The sequence below is a fragment of the Melanerpes formicivorus genome, unplaced genomic scaffold, assembly GCF_026170545.1.
Source record: "Melanerpes formicivorus ecotype bairdi unplaced genomic scaffold, bMelFor1.0.p_v2 SCAF_13, whole genome shotgun sequence".
Lineage (NCBI taxonomy): Eukaryota > Metazoa > Chordata > Aves > Piciformes > Picidae > Melanerpes > Melanerpes formicivorus.
Genome location: NW_027142365.1, coordinates 20,228,921 through 20,247,686, shown reverse-complemented (window position 1 = coordinate 20,247,686; position 18,766 = coordinate 20,228,921). Strand labels below are relative to the sequence as shown.

The 18,766-nt window shown below is 52.8% G+C and overlaps 1 protein-coding gene across 1 annotated transcript in view; it reads left to right on the top strand.

Annotated features, from left to right (window-relative positions):
• MINDY3 (MINDY lysine 48 deubiquitinase 3) overlaps positions 1–18,766 on the top strand; it is a 64,670-nt gene that overhangs the window by 9,681 nt on the left and 36,223 nt on the right. The window contains exons 2-4 of the mRNA XM_068146380.1: positions 10,278–10,357; positions 12,712–12,769; positions 14,046–14,219. Coding sequence (XP_068002481.1) covers positions 10,278–10,357; positions 12,712–12,769; positions 14,046–14,219 — 312 coding nt within the window. The remainder of the gene's footprint in view (positions 1–10,277; positions 10,358–12,711; positions 12,770–14,045; positions 14,220–18,766) is intronic.

Sequence of the window (18,766 nt, the reverse complement as noted above, 5' to 3'; positions counted from 1 at the left end):
CTGGCTTATGGCCTCACACAGGCACTCCAGCACCTGAGTAGCTACACACAGAACAGCTCTTAAATGGCCTAAATACTGTTGTGCTCTGAGCTTGACCAGGCCTGATCCTGCTCCCTGCTGCCCTGTCCCAGCTCAGCCCCAGCTCAGCAGCTGCACTCTCTGCAGCTCAGGCCACCTTCAGTGGCTGCTGCCAGCACTGACAATGCTCCATGGCTCTGGGCAGTGCCAAGGGCTGGGGTGCAGACCAAGGGCACTGCTGCATCCTGTGGGGGTGCAGGGGCAAAGGCTGCAGCTGTGGGGAGGAGGGGAGAGTGCAGGTGACCCTCAGCTGAGCCTTGAGGGATTCCAGCCCATGGACATCATGAAGCTGAGGGGTCAGCAGGGTCAAGTTCTTCTCTGCTGCTTCTTCAGTGGCCAGCATCAAAGGAGGACTCTCTCTGTTCTGCCTCTGATCCCTGTGCATGGATTCCTGAACCCAGTTCCAGAATCCAGCCTGATCCTGGTCCCCATCTATTGCTGAGTCCAGGCTGGGACTGGTGCCCCAGCACCAAGCGGTGACAGTGACTGATTGCCATCAGGGGCTGGGTTCCAGACTGCTTTATCTCTCTGTTTCAGTGTACTGTTACTATTTTCATTATTTTCCTTCCCACCCCATCAGCCTCTCTCCCTTGTTCCCTGTCTCTCCCCTTTGGGAAGGCAGAGGGCTCCATAGGGAGCCTCTGGCACTCAGTCAGTGGCCAGCCCAGCCCTGACAGCGCCTGGGTGAGGTTAAGAGGATTGTTTTCTCCAGCTGATGTGGTTGGAGTGCACCCAGAGCAGTAAAAATGTGAAGTGGCTGTGACACAGCCATCTGAATAATGAACCCTGCAACTCTGCTGCTGCCTGGGCCCAGAGAGGACTCTCTGAAGAGACAGTGGCCTTGCTTTCAGAAAGCTCCTGGTGCCAGAGAGTCCAGCTTTACTTGGGGGATGACCAACAGACTTAATATAAAAGACTACAAAAGGCCATTCAGAGACTTGGACAGGCTGAGAGCTGGGCAAAGAAGAACCTAATGAGGTTCAGTAAGGATAAGTGCAGAGTCCTGCAGCTGGGAAGGAAGAATGACCTGCAGCAGTACAGGCTGGGCTGCATTCAGAGGAGTGTGGCCAGCAGAGCCAGGGAGGTTCTCCTCCCCCTCTGCTCTGCCCTGCTGAGGCCCCACCTGGAATACTGCATCCAGCTCTGGGCTCCCCAGCTCAGGAGGGACAGGGATCTGCTGGAGAGAGTCCAAGGGAGGGCTACAAGGATGCTGCAGGGACTGCAGCACTGCCTGGGGAGGAGAGGCTGAGAGCCCTGGGGCTGTTCAGTCTGGAGAGGAGAAGGCTGAGAGGGATCTGATCAATGTCTATCAATAGCTGAGGGCTGGGGCTCAGGAAGGAAGGGACAGGGACAGCCTCTGCTCACTGTGCCCTGGGATAGGCCAAGGGGCAGTGGATGGAAACTGCAGCACAGGAGGTTCCAGCTCAACATGAAGAGGAACTTCTTGACTGTGAGGCTCCCAGAGGCCTGGAGCAGGCTGCCCAGAGAGGTTGTGGAGTCTCCTGCTCTGGAGCCTTTGCAGCCCTGTCTGGATGTGTTCCTGTGTGCCCTGTGCTGGATTCTCTGCTCCTGCTCTGGCAGGGGTTGGACTGGAAGCTCTCCAGAGGTCCCTTCCAAGCCCTAACACCCTGTGAGCTGTGATAAAAAGGTCACAAAAGGCTCACAAGGAAGGCTTTCAGCAGGGTGCAGATGCAGAAGCCTCAGTCAGAATTCAGGAGTTTCAGAGAGCAGGTTTGGTTGGATTGTTGTCACAGAGGTGTGACAGAAGGCAGGGACATTGTGATCTTTGCCCTGTTTCCTTGTTGCCCAATTCAGGGGCAGCTACCAGGTGATTTGGATGCTTTCCTCCAACCCTCCCAGGACTTCCTGGCTCATTACCCACAAGATGTTAAGAGGGGTTTTGGTGTAGATGCTGCTGTCTTTTCTGGGTGAGGACAGGTTCTTTTCTTTGGTGGTTTTGTTCTCCCAGAAAAAGCAAAAACTCCACTTTGGATCTGCAGTGCCATCCCCACAGTGTGTTTGTTCTTCCAGACCCAGCTCCAGAGAAAGGATGAAACATTAAGACAGCACAGGTCACACAGGAACACATCCAGACAGGGCTGCAAAGGCTCCACAGAAGGAGACTCCACAACCTCTCTGGGCAGCCTGCTCCAGGCCTCTGGGACCCTCACAGTCAAGAAGTTCCTCCTCATGTTGAGGTAGAACCTCCTGTGCTGCAGTTTCCATCCATTGCTCCTTGGCCTATCCCAGGGCACAGTGAGCAGAGGCTGTCCCTGTCCCTTCCTTCCTGCCCCCCAGCCCTCAGCTATTGATAGACATTGATCAGATCCCTCTCAGCCTTCTCCTCTCCAGACTGAACAGCCCCAGGGCTCTCAGCCTCTCCTCCCCAGGCAGTGCTGCAGTCCCTGCAGCATCCTTGCAGCCTTCCCTTGGACTCTCTCCAGCAGATCCCTGTCCCTTCTGAGCTGGGGAGCCCAGAACTGGATGCAATATTCCAGGTGAGGTCTCAGCAGGGCAGAGTAGAGAGGGAGGAGAACCTCCCTGGCTCTGCTGGCCACACTCCTCTGAATGCCCCCCAGGATCCCATTGGCCTTCTTGGCCCCCAGGGCACATTGCTGTCCCATGCAGAACTTGCTGCCCACCAGCACTCCCAGCTCCTTCTCCTTGGGGCTGCTCTCCAGCAGGTCTCCTCCCAGCCTGTACTGCTGCAGGTTATTCTCCCTGCCCAGGTCAGGACTCTGCTCTTATCCTTGTTGAACCTCATCCCAAAAGAGGGAACTAAATGCCATAGTGAGACAATGAAGTTCCATGGTGAGAGGCTGGCTCAGCAAGGAGCAGGACAAAGACATGGGCAGCACATCATCTCCCTAGGTGGGCTGGAGCAGGGGGAGCAGGGGGTTCTGCTCTGCCTCCTGGTGCATGTCTGCCATTCACCTGGAACTGACTCTTGGACAGAGTGAAGACACTGGAGGGTGTCCAGTGTCCTCTGCAGAGGGACAGTGTTAGTAAGGTGTAGAGTGTCATGGAGGTCAGCAGAAGTACTTCCTGGTTAGAAACAGGCAGATGGGATAGGATGGAATGGAGTGGAATGGAATGGAGTGGAATGGAATGGAATGGAATGGAATGGAATGGAATAGAATAGAATAGAATAGAATAGAATAGAATAGAATAGAATAGAATAGAATAGAATAGAATAGAATAGAATAGAATAGAATAGAATTAACCAGGTTGGAAGAGACCTTCAAGATCATCATGTCCAACCTACCAACCAATCCAACACCACCTAATCAACTAACCCATGGCACCAAGCACCCCATCAAGTCTCCTCCTGAACACCTCCAGGGATGGTGACTCCACCACCTCCCTGGGCAGCACATCCCAATGGGCAATCACTCTCTCTGTGTAGTACTTCTTCCTAACCTCCAGCCTAAACCTCCCCTGGCACAGCCTGAGACTGTGTCCTCTTGTTCTGGTGCTGGGTGCCTGGGAGAAGAGACCAACCCCCACCTGGCTACAACCTCCCTTCAGGGAGTTGTAGAGAGCAAGAAGGTCTCCCCTGAGCCTCCTCTTCTCCAGGCTAAGCAACCCCAGCTCCCTCAGCCTCTCCTCACAGGGCTGTGCTCCAGACCCCTCCCCAGCTTTGTTGCCCTTCTCTGGACACCTTCCAGCAGCTCAACATCTTTCCTAACCTGAGGAGCCCAGAAGTGGCCCCAGGACTGAAGGTGAATGCCAAGGCAAACTAATGGCAGTGACAGTGCCTGGTGCTGCCTGGAGGCAGGTGGTGAGCACTGTGAGGGAGAGGCAAGCAGATTCCAAACCCCAGACATACTCTTTTGGCTGTCTCACTGCTGGTTTGCTCCTGAGCTGTTAGCAGTGTGGCTGGGTAGGAGGTACAGTAGCATCAGAGAGTCACAGAATCCTCCAGCATCACTGAGTCCAACCATTGACCTAACACCGCTGTGGCCACTAAACCATGTCCTGAGGTGCCATGGCCACACACTTCTTCAGCACCCCCAGGCATGGGGACTCCACCACCTCCCTGGGCAGCCTCTGCCAATCCCTGTCCATGTTTTCCATACAGAAGTTTTTCCTCATCTCCTGCCTAACCTTCTCCTGGCACAATTTCAGGCCACTGCCTCTTGTTCTGTCACCCTGATACTGGGGAGAAGTGACCAAGCCCCTCCTCACTGCAGCCTCTTTTTAGGGTGTAGTGTGTCTGCATCAGAGGTGCCAGCCTTAGTGGGTAGCTCAAAGGGTGGCCAGGCCATTCCTAGCAGTCCAGGAGGAGCATGGAGCTGCTGAGTGTCTACAGATTGCCTGAGTATTGTGGAGGGCAAAACAGGGTAAGGAGGTGCACTTGCAGGCTGAGGCAGACCTGACCCCAGCTAGACCTCAGACCTCTGCTTTCTGAAATGCTGCTGGAGTCTGACTTCAGAGTTTGGAGAGGTTTCCACAAAGGCAGACCACAACCCCTGAATCCCAGCTTTGTGCTGAGGAGCCTTTAGACCCTGGGTGGTCATTAAGCAGCATTTAGGTAAGCAGCAAGGAAGTGTTGCCTTGGCTGTCACACCTGGGGCTTGCCTGTGCTTGTGTGCTCTCAGAGAGCCAGAGGAAATGGCCTCAGGTTGTGCCAGGGGAGGCTGAAGTTGGAGATCAGGGAAAGTTTCTTCTCCTGGAAGGGTTCTGCAGTTCTGGGAGAGGCTGCCCTGGGAAGTGGTTGAATCATCACCCCTGGAGGTGTCTAAAGGCTGTGGAGATGTGGTGCTGCTGGACATGGCTTAGCAGCACGTTCAGTAGTGTTTGGTGGTGGTTGGGCTCCGTGATCTTGAAGGTGTTTGCTAAGCAAACCAGCTCTGTGGTCCTGTGAGCTGCCAGCCTGGCACTGCCTGTCTCAGGCTTTTCATTCACTCTCTTGGTTCATACTCAGTCTCACAGTATCACAGAGTCACCAAGGTTGGAAGAGACCTCAAAGCTCATCAAGTCCAACCTGTCACCACAGACCTCATGACTAGACCATGGCACCAAGTGCCACATCCAATCCCCTCTTGAACACCTCCAGGGATGGGGACTCCACCACCTCCCCGGGCAGCACATTCCAATGATGAACAACTCTCTCTGGGAAGAACTTTCTCCTCACCTCCAGCCTAAACCTCCCCTGGCACAGTCTGAGACTGTGTCCTCTTGCTCTGGTGCTGGCTGCCTGGGAGAAGAGACCAACCCCCACCTGGCTACAACCTCCCTTCAGGGAGTTGTAGAGAGCAATGAGGTCTCCCCTGAGCCTCCTCTTCTCCAGGCTAAGCAACCCCAGCTCCCTCAGCCTCTCCTCACAGGGCTGTGCTCAAGGCCTTTCACTCAGTTTTCTTTGCTTTCAGGAAGCTAATCCAGGGCAGGGTTAAGCTTTCCCTTAAGAGCCTGAAGAAGTGGAACATACTCAGGACTTAAGTGTGCTGTTGTGGTACCCCATCCAAGTATCTTGTCTTGCTGCAGTGGGTAAAGCACTAAAGCAACCCTGAGAAGCCTCTTGGTGCATGCAGTAACTCTTCAGAGCAGAGGCAGACTTCCCCCTGAATGTGCTTTTTGTGCCTGCACAAACTAATTCAGCTGGTTGAAGGGGCTGGGGCTGTTCCTGCTTAGGGAGGTGACAGCAGAGCAAGCCTGGCCTGAAGGAGGGAGGATTCATGGAGCTTCCTTGCTCCTTGCTGTGATCCTGCATCTGAGGCTGCAGCTTAGTGTGCAGTTGGATTTGGATGTCAAAGGCATCTTCATAAGGCACATTTGCATATCCAATTTAAGATATAACCATAACCCAGCCCTGGAGCCTTCTGTCAGATCCTGTGAAGCCAGCTTAGGAACTGTGAGTGTATTGAGCCCTCAGACAAGAATAACCACTTCATCTGGGCCCAGACCTCTCATTTCTTGGATGGAATGTGGGCTCCAAACCGTGAGGCTCTCTCTGCAGCTGGGGCTGATGTCCCTGCCATGCAGCAGTGTGGCAGGCTGCAGGGGGGGATGCATTCTGCTGCCTGGGGTGGTGCAGCTGGCATGCAGCAGTGTGGGAGGCTGCAGGGGGGGGGATGCATTTCTGCTGCCTGGGGTGGTGCAGCTGGCATGCAGCAGGGTGGCAGGCTGCAGGGGGGATGCAGCAGGGTGGCAGGCTGCAGGGTGGCAGGCTGCAGGGAGGATGCAGCAGGTGGCAGGCTGCAGGGGGGATGCAGCAGGGTGGCAGGCTGCAGGGAGGATGCAGCAGGGTGGCAGGCTGCAGGGTGGCAGGCTGCAGGGGGGATGCAGCAGGGTGGCAGGCTGCAGGGTGGCAGGCTGCAGGGGGGATGCAGCAGGGTGGCAGGCTGCAGGGTGGCAGGCTGCAGGGGGGATGCAGCAGGGTGGCAGGCTGCAAGGTCTCAGGCTGCATTTCCCCAGTTCAAACTGACAGCTGGGTTGGGGATGGCTATGATAAGGCAGCAGGTCAGGATAAGAGCGTTGGGGAGTGGGAGGTGGGCAGGGAGGAGTGAGTGCTGTTGTGAGCCTGTGCATGTGTGTCCCTGTGAGCCCTGCCCCCACTTGCTGCCTGTGCTTGCTGGTTCCTTGCTGGCTGCCCTTGGGCAGTCTCTGAGCCCCCTCAGCACCTCAGCAGCAGTGACAGTGGCTGGCCCTTGCTCTGTCTGCTGCTTCCAGGTGATTGTCCATGGCTGTGCATTAGGCACAGAGCAGCAGGGAGTGGACCCCTGGGGCTGCCACTGGAGCAGTTCTCCCATGAGAAATGCAGGCTGTGGGCAGCCCTATCTGGAGGACAGGGGCAAGGGCAAGGTGGGACAAAAGCTTGGGCAGGGATTACACTGGGGTGTGCTCTGTCTTCCAGGATGTGACTGTAAGGGAGTGCTGAAATACAGACTGAGGATCACAGGGTGCTGGGGCTTGGAAGGGACCTCTGGACATCTTTAGAGTGCAACCCCCCTGCCAGAGCAGGACCAGGTGGGCACAAGCCAACCTCATGAGGTTCAACAAGACCAAGGGCAGGGTCCTGCAGCTGGATGGAGGCAATCCCAGGCACAAATCCAGGCTGGGCAGGGACTGGCTGGAAAGCAGCCCTGAGGAGAGAGCCTTGGGGGTGCTGGGGGAGGAGAAGCTCACCAGGAGCTCTCAGTGTGCACTTGCAGCCCAGAAAGCCAACCAGATCCTGGGCTGCAGCAGGAGAAGTGTGGCCAGCAGGGCAAGGGAGGTGATTCTCCCCCTCTGCTCAGCTCTGGGGAGACCCCACCTGGAGTACTGCCTCCAGGTCTGGAGGCCCTGTTCCAAGAGGGATGTGGAGGTGCTGGAAGGTGTCCAGAGAAGGGCCACGAGGAGGAGCAGAGGCCTGGAGCTGCTCTGCTGTGAGGACAGACTGAGGGAGTTGGGGTTGTGCAGGCTGGAGAGGAGAAGGCTCCCAGGTGACCTCATTGTGGCCTTCCAGGATCTGAAGGGGGCTACAGGAAGGCTGGGGAGTGGTGGTTCCAAGTGAATATCTGAGTTACTCAGCATAATGCAGTCTTAATAGGAGCATTGATAAGGCCACCATGAGATGAGTGAGATTGTGAGGAGCATTGATAAGCCACCATGAGATGAGTGAGATTGTGAGGGGCATTGGTAAGGCCACCATGAGATGAGTGGGGTTGTGAGGAGCCCACCATGGGGACTGGAAGTGTTCAGAGGCAGTCCAGGGATTACTCTGTGTGTGTGAGACAAATTACTGTCACTTACAAATGAATTTGGTTAATAAGACATAAGGCACAATCAAATCAAAGCTCTGGTTAACTATTTGGTTACTATTTGGGTCAGCCTTAGGAGAGACTTGGAGCTGTTAGAGCAGGTCTTGAAGAAGCTGCACAAAAGGTCTGAGGGCTGGAACTCACAGTCTCACAGTATCACCAAGGTTGGAAGAGACCTCAAAGATAATCCAGTCCAACCTGTCACCACAGACCATATGACTAGACCATGGCACCAAGTGCCACATCCAATCCCCTCTTGAACACCTCCAGGGATGGGGACTCCACCACCTCCCTGGGCAGCACATCCCAATGGCTAACAACTCTCTCTGGGAAGCACTTTCTCCTCACCTCGAGTCTAAACCTCCCCTGGCGAACTCCTCTGCTCTGAGGCCAGGCTGAGAGGGTTGGGGGTGTTCAGCCTGGGGAAGAGAAGGCTGCAGGGAGACCTTCTTGTGACCTTGAAGTTCTTAAAGGGGCCAATAAGAAGACTGGGGACAGACTTCTTAGCAGGGCTTGTTGTGACAGGACAAGGGTGATGGTTTCAAACCCAAAGAGGCAGATTCAGACTAGATTGAAGGAGTAAGTCTTTGAGGGTGGGGAGACACTGGCCCAGGGATGCCCCATCCCTGCAACTGATTCCAAGCAGGGTTGGATGGGGCTGTGAGCAACCCTCTCCAGCTGAAGCTGTCCCTGTTCCCTGCAGGAAGGTTGGGCTAGCTGGCCTTTAAAGGCCCCTTCCAACACAAACCATGCTCTGATTCTGCTGAGAAATGAGTCAGAACAAAATCAAAGCTCTGGTTTCAGTAGCCAGTCAGTGCTCCAGTGACAGTGTTACTGCTAGAAACCCTTCTGTGTCACACCCCTAGCTGTTGGCTCTTTGTGGTCAGGATTTCATTGCTGAGATCAAAGCAATCAGTTGCTGTGGGGTTTTGCCTCTATTCACACCTGCTTGGGGCTTTTTCTTCAGATCCTTTAACCACATGCTGCTGCAGTGTCGGGCGAGGTGGGGGGTGGGGGGAAGAGACCTTGGTAGCATCTCTAATGTGTAAAGAAAGGGAAAGTGATGGAGCAGATTATCCTGGGGGCAATCACTGCACCTGAAGGATGGCCAAGGGCTCAGGCCCAGCCAGCATGGATTTAGGAAAGGCAGATCCTGCCTGACCAACCTGATCTCCTTCCATGCCCAGGTGACTGCCTGGTGGATGTGGGGCAGGCTGTGGATGTGGTCTGCCTGGACCTCAGCCAGGCCTTTGACACCATCCCCCACAGCAAACTGCTGGCCAAGCTGTCAGCCCCTGGCTTGGACAGCAGCACTCTGAGCTGGGTTAGGAACTGGCTGGAGGCTGAGCCAGAGAGTGGTGGTGAATGGTGCCACAGCCAGCTGGCAGCCAGGCACCAGTGGTGTGCCCCAGGGATCAGTGCTGGGCCCTGTGCTCTTTAACATCTTCATTGATGATCTGGATGAGGGCATTGAGTCAGGCATCAGCAAATGTGCAGCTGACACCAAGCTGGGAGCAGATGTTGGTCAGTTAGAGGGCTGAAGGGCTCTGCAGAGGGACCTCGACCGACTGGACAGATGGGCAGAGGCCAACAGGATGGCATTCAACAAGTCCAAGTGCCAGGGGCTGCACTTTGGCCACAGCAACCCCATGCAGTGCTACAGGCTGGGGTCAGAGTGGCTGAGAGCTGCCAAACAGAGAGGGACCTGGGGGTGCTGATTGACAGCTGCCTGAACATGAGCCAGCAGTGTGCCCAGGGGGCCAAGAAGGCCAAGGGCATCCTGGCCTGCATCAGGAACAGTGTGGCCAGCAGGAGCAGGGAAGTCATTGTGCCCTGTGCTCAGCACTGCTCAGGCCACACCTTGAGTCCTGTGTCCAGTTCTGGGCCCCTCAGTTTAAGAAGGACATTGAGAGACTTGAAGGTGTCCAGAGAAGGGCAACAAAGCTGGGGAGGGGTCTGGAGCACAGCCCTGTGAGGAGAGGCTGAGGGAGCTGGGGTTGCTTAGCCTGGAGAAGAGGAGGCTCAGGGGAGACCTCATTGCTCTCTCCAACTCCCTGAAGGGAGGTTGTAGCCAGGTGGGGGTTGGTCTCTTCTCCCAGGCAGCCAGCACCAGAACAAGAGGACACAGTCTCAAGCTGTGCCAGGGGAGGTTTAGGCTGGAGGTGAGGAGAAAGTTCTTCACCAAGAGAGTTGTTGGCCATTGGGATGTGCTGCCCAGGGAGGTGGTGGAGTCCCCATCCCTGGAGGTGTTCAAGAGGGGATTGGATGTGTCACTTGGTGCCATGGTTCAGTCATGAGGTCTGTGGTGACAGCTTGGACTTGATGATCCTCGAGGTCTCTTCCAACCTTGGTGATACTGTGAGACTGTGAAAATGAGTAAAGGAAGTGTTACTTCACAGGAGCATACAGACACCTGCTTGTTCACCTGCTCCACTAAATCCCTTTTGCATTTGGCAGGCTTTGTCTTCAGTGAATCTGAATCTACTGCCCTGGAACAATTTGAAGGTGGCCCTTGTGCAGTGATTGCCCCTGTGCAGGTAAGGTGCATTGATTAGAGCAATGGTTTAGTAAGCCCCAAATTTGGTGGGTGGTTTTTTTTCCCTCTCTCTCTGGGTGGAACTAAAATGAATGCAGATGAGCTGTGGTTTAATTTCTTAATTATAGTGTGGAGGAGACAAAAAAACCTTGCTGAGAAGGCAGAGCTGGGCTGGTTTTGAGCCATGAATTTGCAAAGTGGATTGGGATGAGGGAGTGCTAAAATAAGTATTTGCAACATGCAGATTAGTGGTACTTTGATTTCCTAACTATGGAGTGGAGGAGACAAAGAAGTTGGTAGTAAGAGGACTGGGGGGGAATGGATCCAAGCTAGAGGAGGGGAGGGTCAGATTGGCTGTGAGGAAGAAGTTGTTCCCCATGAGGGTGGTGAGAGCCTGGCACAGGTTGCCCAGGGAGGTGGTGGAAGCCTCCTGCCTGGAGGTGTTTGCAGCCAGGCTGGATGTGGCTGTGAGCAACCTGCTGTGGTGTGAGGTGTCCCTGGCCATGGCAGAGGTTTGGATCTGGCTGATCCTTGAGGTCCCTTCCAGCCCTGATTTTGTGAGAAGGTGTACAAAAGATGTGTGACACGAGAGCAGGGAGAGGTGTCAGGGAAGAACTGAAAGGTGAAGCAGCTGTTTTTAAGGTGCTGCCAATACCTGCAGCAGCATCTAAGAGAGCAATTTAAAAGACTCCAGAGTTGTTGTTTGCTTTTTCCTTCCCTTAGAACACCTCTGGTTTTCAAACCCTGTCCTCAGTGTTGGTGGAAAGCAATGGCTATGGAGATGCAGAGGTATTTCACAGAGTCCCAGGGATTGGAAGGGACCTCAAAAGCTCATCCAGTCCAAGCCAGAGCAGGATCACCTATACCAGGTCACACAGGAGCACATCCAGGCAGGTTTTGAATATCTCCAGAGAGGGAGATATTTGGTGTGCTCTGTGAATTAGGAGTGGCAGTGGTTATGAGACAGCTTACAGAATAGAATAGAATAAACCAGGTTGGAAGAGACGTTCAAGATCATCTTGTCCAACCTATCAACCAATCCAACACCACCTAAACAACTATCCCATGGCACCAAGCACCCCATCAAGTCTCCTCCTGAACACCTCCAGGGATGGTGACTCCACCACCTCCCCAGGCAGCACATCCCAATGGCTAGCAACTCCCTCTGTGAAGAACTTTCTCCTCACCTCCAGCCTGAACCTCCCCTGGCAGAGCTTGAGACTGTGTCCTCTTGTTCTGGTGCTGGCTGCCTGAGAGAAGAGACCAACCCCCACCTGGCTACAACCTCCCTTCAGGTAGTTGTAGAGAGCAAGAAGGTCTCCCCTGAGCCTCCTCTTCTCCAGGCTAAGCAACCCCAGCTCCCTCAGCCTCTCCTCACAGGGCTGTGCTCCAAGCCCCTCCCCAGCTTTGTTGCCCTTCTCTGGACACCTTCCAGCATCTCAACCTCCTTCCTAACCTGAGGAGCCCAGAACTGGACACAGGACTTAAGGTGTGGCCTAACCAGCGCAGTGTACAGGGGCAGAATGACCTCCCTGCTCCTGCTGGCCACACTCTTCCTGATGCAGACCAGGATGCCATTGGCCCTCCTGGCTGCCTGGGCACACTGCAGGCTCATGTTCAGCTGCTGTCACCCACTACCCCCAGGTCCCTTTCTGCCTGGCTGCTCTCAGCCACTCTGACCCCAGCCTGTAGCACTGCCTGGGGTTGCTGTGGCCAGTGTGCAGAACCTGGCACTTGGATGTGTTCAATCTCCTGCCCTTGGACTCTGCCCATCTGCCCAGCCTGTCCAGGTCCCTCTGCAGAGCCTCTCTACCCTCCAGCAGATCAACTCCTGCCCCCCAGCTTGGTGTCATCTGCACATTTACTGATGATGGACTCAATCCCCTCCTCCAGATCATCAATGAAGATGTTGAAGAGCATGGGGCCATTAGCTGGTGTGCTTAGTGATGTTTAGGGTAGAAGCTGAAAAGCTTCTACAAGGATTTGTCCAAGGGACTGGAGTTGCTTTGCTCTACTCTTAGTTGTACTGCAAAGTACTTGTGCCTTCATGAGCTCAGTCCTGTGGGTCTGGAGAGGTTTCCATGCATGAGTCCTCTGTGTTTGAAACACACTCTGTGTGCTCAAAGCATACTCGAGGTTCAAACTCCATCTCCTTCACAAAGGTGTGAGGCCACCTCAGGAGTTAGTTGGAATGGGAAAGATCAGACAGCAGTGCAGGCTCAGGCTCCCTTACTGAATGCTGAGCAGCTTGAAACCCTTCTAATAACATGCAGAATGCTTTGGTACAGAGCTTGTGAGCTGTGAGAGTTGCTGTTGCCTTGTATTTTAATCCTCTCTTGTGCTTGGGTACCGAAGGCATTCCTCCTGAAGAGGCTTTTTACCAGCGAGAAGTCATCTTGGAGAGACTGTCCAGGTACTGAGACCACTCTCTTGCTTTGCTTGCTTTTTGCTTTTTCCATTTGAGTTATTTGTAGAGCATGTCCTAGTAGAAAGCATTTAGTGTAGCTCATAGTTGTTGCTCAGCTGTGCTCCCCTGCCATTTCATGAGGCATCCAGTGTGTGTGCCACGTGCTCCTGCACTCCCATGGGTGAGGGCTGTGCTCTTCCTGGGGCTTCCTGTCTCTTGCAAGGATGGTGACTGGAATCTGCTCTTAGGAAAGGGAAATCACATTAAAACACAGCTTTAAAATCCTTGGGTCCAACCTAGCCAAAAGAGCAATTAGCACTATTAATTGGCAGAGGTAATAAAGCTCATTATTTAGATAACATTGGTGTAACCTTGTTAATTGGTGAAGCTGATAAGCTCCATCATTTAGGTAACACTAATGTAACATTAGTTGGTAAGGCTAATAAGCTCCATCAGTTAGGTAAGACTAATGTAACATTAATTGGTGAAGCTAATAAGCTCCATCATTTAGGTAACACTGATGTAACAGTAATTGCTAAAGCTAATAAGCTCCATCATTTAGATAACAATGGAACATCATTAACTGGTAAAGCTAATAAGCTCCCTTAGATAACATTAATGTAACATTATTAATTGGTAAAGGTAATAAACCTCATTATTTAGATAACATTTGTGTTACATTATTAATTGGTAAAGGTAATGAACCCCATTGGATAACAACTCCAATATCTGGAGGGGGCCCCAAGAAAGCTGGGGAGGGACTTGTGAGGGTGTCAGGGAGGGATAGGACTGGGGGGGATGGAGCAAGACTAGAAGTGGGGAGATTGAGGTTGGCTGTGAGGAGGAAGTTGTTCCCCAGGAGGGTGGTGAGAGCCTGGCACAGGTTGCCCAGGGAGGTGGTGGAAGCCTCCTGGCTGGAGGTGTTTGCAGCCAGGCTGGATGTGGCTGTGAGCAACCTGCTGTAGTGTGAGGTGTCCCTGGCCATGGCAGGGGGGTTGGAACTGGCTGAGCCTTGAGGTCCCTTCCAGCCCTGCCAGTTCTGTGATTCTATGACTATTAATTGGTAAAGGTAATAAATTCCATTATTTAGCTAACATTAATGTAACATTAATGGGTAAAGGTAATAAAGTCCATTATTTAGATAAGACTAATGTAACATTGTTAATTGGCAAAGGTAATGAGCTTTAGATTTAGGTAACATTAATGTATGAAAAATGTCCTGGTAGCTTCTCTAACTAGTGATGGGAAGCAGCTGGACTGATGCAGGTTTCTGGTCTTTCAGAGGAGGAGCAGAAGAACCTTCTGTGCCACACCTTATGTGACATTTTGGAGATGGCCTGCTCTGATAATTCTGAGTCCTACTCTCTGGCCACGTGGATGAGAGGCAAGACAAGTGAGGAGACTGCTGGCCTTGCTGACAGCCCTGCCGAGTCCAGTCGCCAGGAGGAGCAGCCCTGTAAGCTGTGTTTCTGTCACCAGTTGCACATCACCTGCTGAAGCACTGGGTTGGTTGTGAGGGGCCACTGCTGTTTGTCATTAGGCAGATGAGGGGGGGGGTTGCCTGGATTCCATCAGCAACAGAAGGAGCTCTGTTGGCTGTAGAGGCTCTGATCCTTTTGTACTGTCACTGGAGTTCTAACATACTGAATGTGACCAATTGCCATAAGCTTTGTAATTTCATTTTGTAATTTATTGGAACTTGATATGCCTTCAATTTGGGAAAATACCTGCTTCTTAACACTGGAGGAATGCTTTACCTTCCCACCTGCTGCTGTATTTCATGAGAGCTTTTGTAGGACACTCTGCAAAGCTTTCTCTGTTCTACCACGTTCTGCAGAAGGAGGTTCTTTCTCTTTCTTTGCTTCTGTGCAGTAGCAAAAGAGCTTCATCCAATCACCTGCTGGGAGATTAAGACAATGTGTTTAGCACCTCTTGGTTTCCTGCTTCCTGCAAAAGTCTTGATTCCTGCTTTAGTTACTGACCTCAAGGGTCTGATGAGCATCAGCTGGTGTACTAAGATGCAGTCACATCAAACTGCTGCTGAGCCACTGGCATGGAGCTGAGCTGAGCACAGAGTTTGTCTGTGGGCACACAGTTTGTCTATGGGCACACAGTTTGTCTGTGGACACAGAGTTTGTCTATGGGCACACAGTTTGTCTGTGGGCACACAGTTTGTCTATGGGCACACAGTTTGTGGGCACACAGTTTGTGGGCACACAATTTGTCTTGTGGGCACACAGTTTGTGGACACACAGTGTGTCTTATGGACACACAGTTTGTCTGTGGGCACACAGTTTGTCATATGGGCACACAGCTTGTCTGTGGACACACAGTTTGTCTGTGGACCCAGTTTCCCTGGGCACAGCAGCTCCTGGAGATGTGTCTTTCATGCATCTTTCCACAGAAGATGTCTAAAAGGTAAAAGCTTAGCTTCTTTTTCTCTTAGTTTCTGTTCCCAATGTGTCCCTTAAGAAGTGTGAGCAGCTCTTCCCATGGAAGCTGCTTGTACAGTTGCCATCTTTTGAGGCAAGGAGTGGGTGGCAGAACCCCAGAGTAAGAACTGTACAAGTAGATCTCTCCATGCTGTAGCAATGAGTAGTGCTGGACCTCTTTCTGTTACAAGTCATCTCCATCCACTTCTGTCAAGTGCTCCATGTGCTTCAGAAAGCTCAAACTGTAAGAACTCTGCCATGCTGAGGCCCCACCTGGAATATTACATCCAGTTCTGGGCTCCCCAGTTCAGGAGGGACAGGGAGCTGCTGGAGAGAGTCCAAGGGAGGGATACAAGGATGCTGCAGGGACTGCAGCACTGCCTGGGGAGGAGAGGCTGAGAGCCCTGGGGCTGTTCAGTCTGGAGAGGAGAAGGCTGAGAGGGATCTGATCAATGTCTATCAATAGCTGAGGGCTGGGGCTCAGGAAGGAAGGGACAGGGACAGCCTCTGCTCACTGTGCCCTGGGGTAGGCCAAGGGGCAATGGATGGAAACTGCAGCACAGGAGGTTCCAGCTCAGCATGAGGAGGAACTTCTTCCCTGTGAGGGTCCCAGGGGCCTGGAGCAGGCTGCCAGAGAGGTTGTGGAGTCTCCTTCTGTGGAGCCTTTGCAGCCCTGTCTGGATGTGTTCCTGTGTGACCTGTGCTGGATTCTCTGCTCCTGCTCTGGCAGGGGTTGGACTGGAAGCTCTCCAACCCTTTCCCATCCCTAACATCCTGTGCTCTGTGATAATTAAGTGTCACTGAACTGAAAAAACAGGAGCCCCCCCCCAGTGGTTCCAAAGTGAATGTGTTGGGGTTGTTCTGCAGAAGTGTCACACAGGAGGTTGTGCCTACAGCTTTGCTGCTTAGTAAGTGACAGTAAATCTTCCTTGGCAGGGCAGGGTCGAGGCAGATGTAACCCTGACATTCCTCCCTGCTCTGGGTTTTCCAGTTGCCTTCAAAGCCCTTGCTCATATTATGAAGCTTCCAGAGCCTAATTATCAATAGGCTTTTCCTGCCCTCTTGATTCATCTGCTGGTGTGTTCTGGAGAAAATACTCATCAGCAAGTCATTTTAAACACCCAATTAATAATTCTTAACCCCAACCCTTAGTGAGCTCATCCATTCTATTAAATATCTCCATTCTTTCTGGACAAGTCTACAAGTTCCACCTGACTTGTCCTTAATGCCATGGAATGTGCTTCTGAAGAGCAGGATGCATGGACCAGGAACAGTCTGCTTTTCCCTTAACCTGTTTGTTGCTCATGTTCTGCAGTCCCTGCTACATCCTCAATATACCTCCTGTGTGCTCCACAGTTCCAACAATATTTTGCCTTACATCCATAAGGCAATAGACTCCATGATATTGGTTAGGGATTTTGCTCTTTGTTGTGGAGCTTTCTTTTCAGCTATTTAGTACAGACCAGCTTCCTGCTTGGTTAGTCTTGGGGCAAAGATGTGGAGACCTCATAGCAACCTTCCAGTACCTGAAGAGGGCCTACAAGAAGGCTGCAGAGAGACTGTTTGCAATGGCCTGCAGGGACAGGACCAGGGGCAATGGCTTCAAACTAGACAGATTGAGGGAGTTGGGGCTGTTCAGTCTGGAGAAGAGAAGGCTCCCAGGTGACCTCATTGTGGCCTTCCAGTATCTGAAGGGGGCTACAGGAAGGCTGGGGAGGGACTGCTCAGGATCTCAGGCAGTGATAGGACTAGGGGGAATGGAATGAAGATGGAGGTGGGGAGATTCAGGCTGGAGGGAAGGAGGAAGTTCTTCCCCATGAGAGTGGTGAAGCCCTGGAATGGGTTGTCCAGGGAGGTGGTTGGGGCCCTGTCCCTGGAGGTGTTTAAGCCCAGGCTGGATGAGGCTCTGGTCAGCCTGATCTAGTGTGGGGTGTCCCTGCCCATGGCAGGGGGGGTTGGAACTAGATGATCCTTGTGGTCCCTTCCAACCCTCAATGATACTATGATACTATTGGATGTGAGGAACAAGTTCTGCACCAGGAGGTGGTGGAACACTGGCACAGGTTGCCCAGGGAGGTAATCGAGGCCCCATGCCTGGAGATATTCAAGGTGAGGCTGCACAGGGCTCTGGGCAACCTGATCTAGTGGAGGATGTCCCTGCTGAGTGGAAGTGGGGTTGGAGTGGATGACTTCCAACCCAGACCATTCTATGATTCCTAATGCTGAGTTCTGCTACTTCCAGTGCCAAGGAACAGATTTATTTCCTGCTTGGTTGCTGCAATCAATAAACAGAACCAGGTATTGCTGTTGGTAGGGCTTAAGAGATGAGTTGTGTGCCTGGGGGAGCATTCCAGGGACAATTCCACATGACAGGCTACTGCTTTGGAACTGGAATATGGGAATCAATGTGTAGTAAAGCCATTAAGCATGATTAGACACAGCATGCCAGGCTACCATCTGAAAGAGTTCCTCATACAGCTCTCTCTGCTCTTTTCCTCTCCACTAATCACTGCCTGTATTTAGCCTTGCTGGGGCTGTGTGTAGCTGCACTTCTCTTCAGGCTTTCTACTTCTTTCCCTCTGTTTCCAACAGCAGCTCCCTTAGCTGTCCCTCTGTTCTGTAGCAGCAGAATGACCTGCCTGACATCCTGCTGTGTGAGCAAGAGGTGGATTCCAGCACACCCAAGGCAGCAGCATTGTTCATCTGCTGTTGTGGTGTCTGGCAGTGATGCAGTGTCGGCCACCTGTTGGCTGCTGCAGTAGTGCAAGTTCCCAGGTTCAAAGATTGCTTTATAGGGCTTAGTCCCTCTAACTTTATAATAATAATAATAATAGTAGTAGTAGTAGTAAACCAGGTTGGAAGAGACCTTCAAGATCATCGAGTCCAACCCATCAACCAATCCAACACCACCCAATCAACTAACCCATGGCACCAAGCACCCCATCAAGTCTCCTCCTGAACACCTCCAGGGATGGTGACTCCACCACCTCCCTGGGCAGCACATCCCAATGGCCAATCACTCTCTCTGTGTAGAACTTCTTCCTAACCTCCAGCCTAAACCTCCCCTGGCAAAGCCTGAGACTGTGTCCTCTTGTTCTGGTTCTGGCTGCCTGGGAGAAGAGACCAACCCCCACCTGGCTACAACCTCCCTTCAGGTAGCTGGAGAGAGCAATTAGGTCTCCCCTGAGCCTCCTCTTCTCCAGGCTAAGCAACCCCAGCTCTCTCAGCCTCTCCTCACAGGGCTGTGCTCCAGACCCCTCCCCAGCTTTGTTGCCCTTCTCTGGACACCTTCCAGCAAGTCAACCTCCTTCCTAAACTGAGGGGCCCAGAACTGGACACAGGACTCAAGGTGTGGCCTAACCAGTGCAGTGTACAGGGGCAGAATGACCTCCCTGCTCCTGCTGGCCACACTCTTCCTGATGCAGGCCAGGATGCCATTGGCCCTCCTGGCTGCCTGGGCACACTGCAGGCTCATGTTCAGCCTACCATTGACCAGTACCAGTTTCTGCTTGCAGAAGCATGTTCTTAGAGCAGGGGGAGTTCCTGTAGGATTTTCTCCAAGTTAGATTCA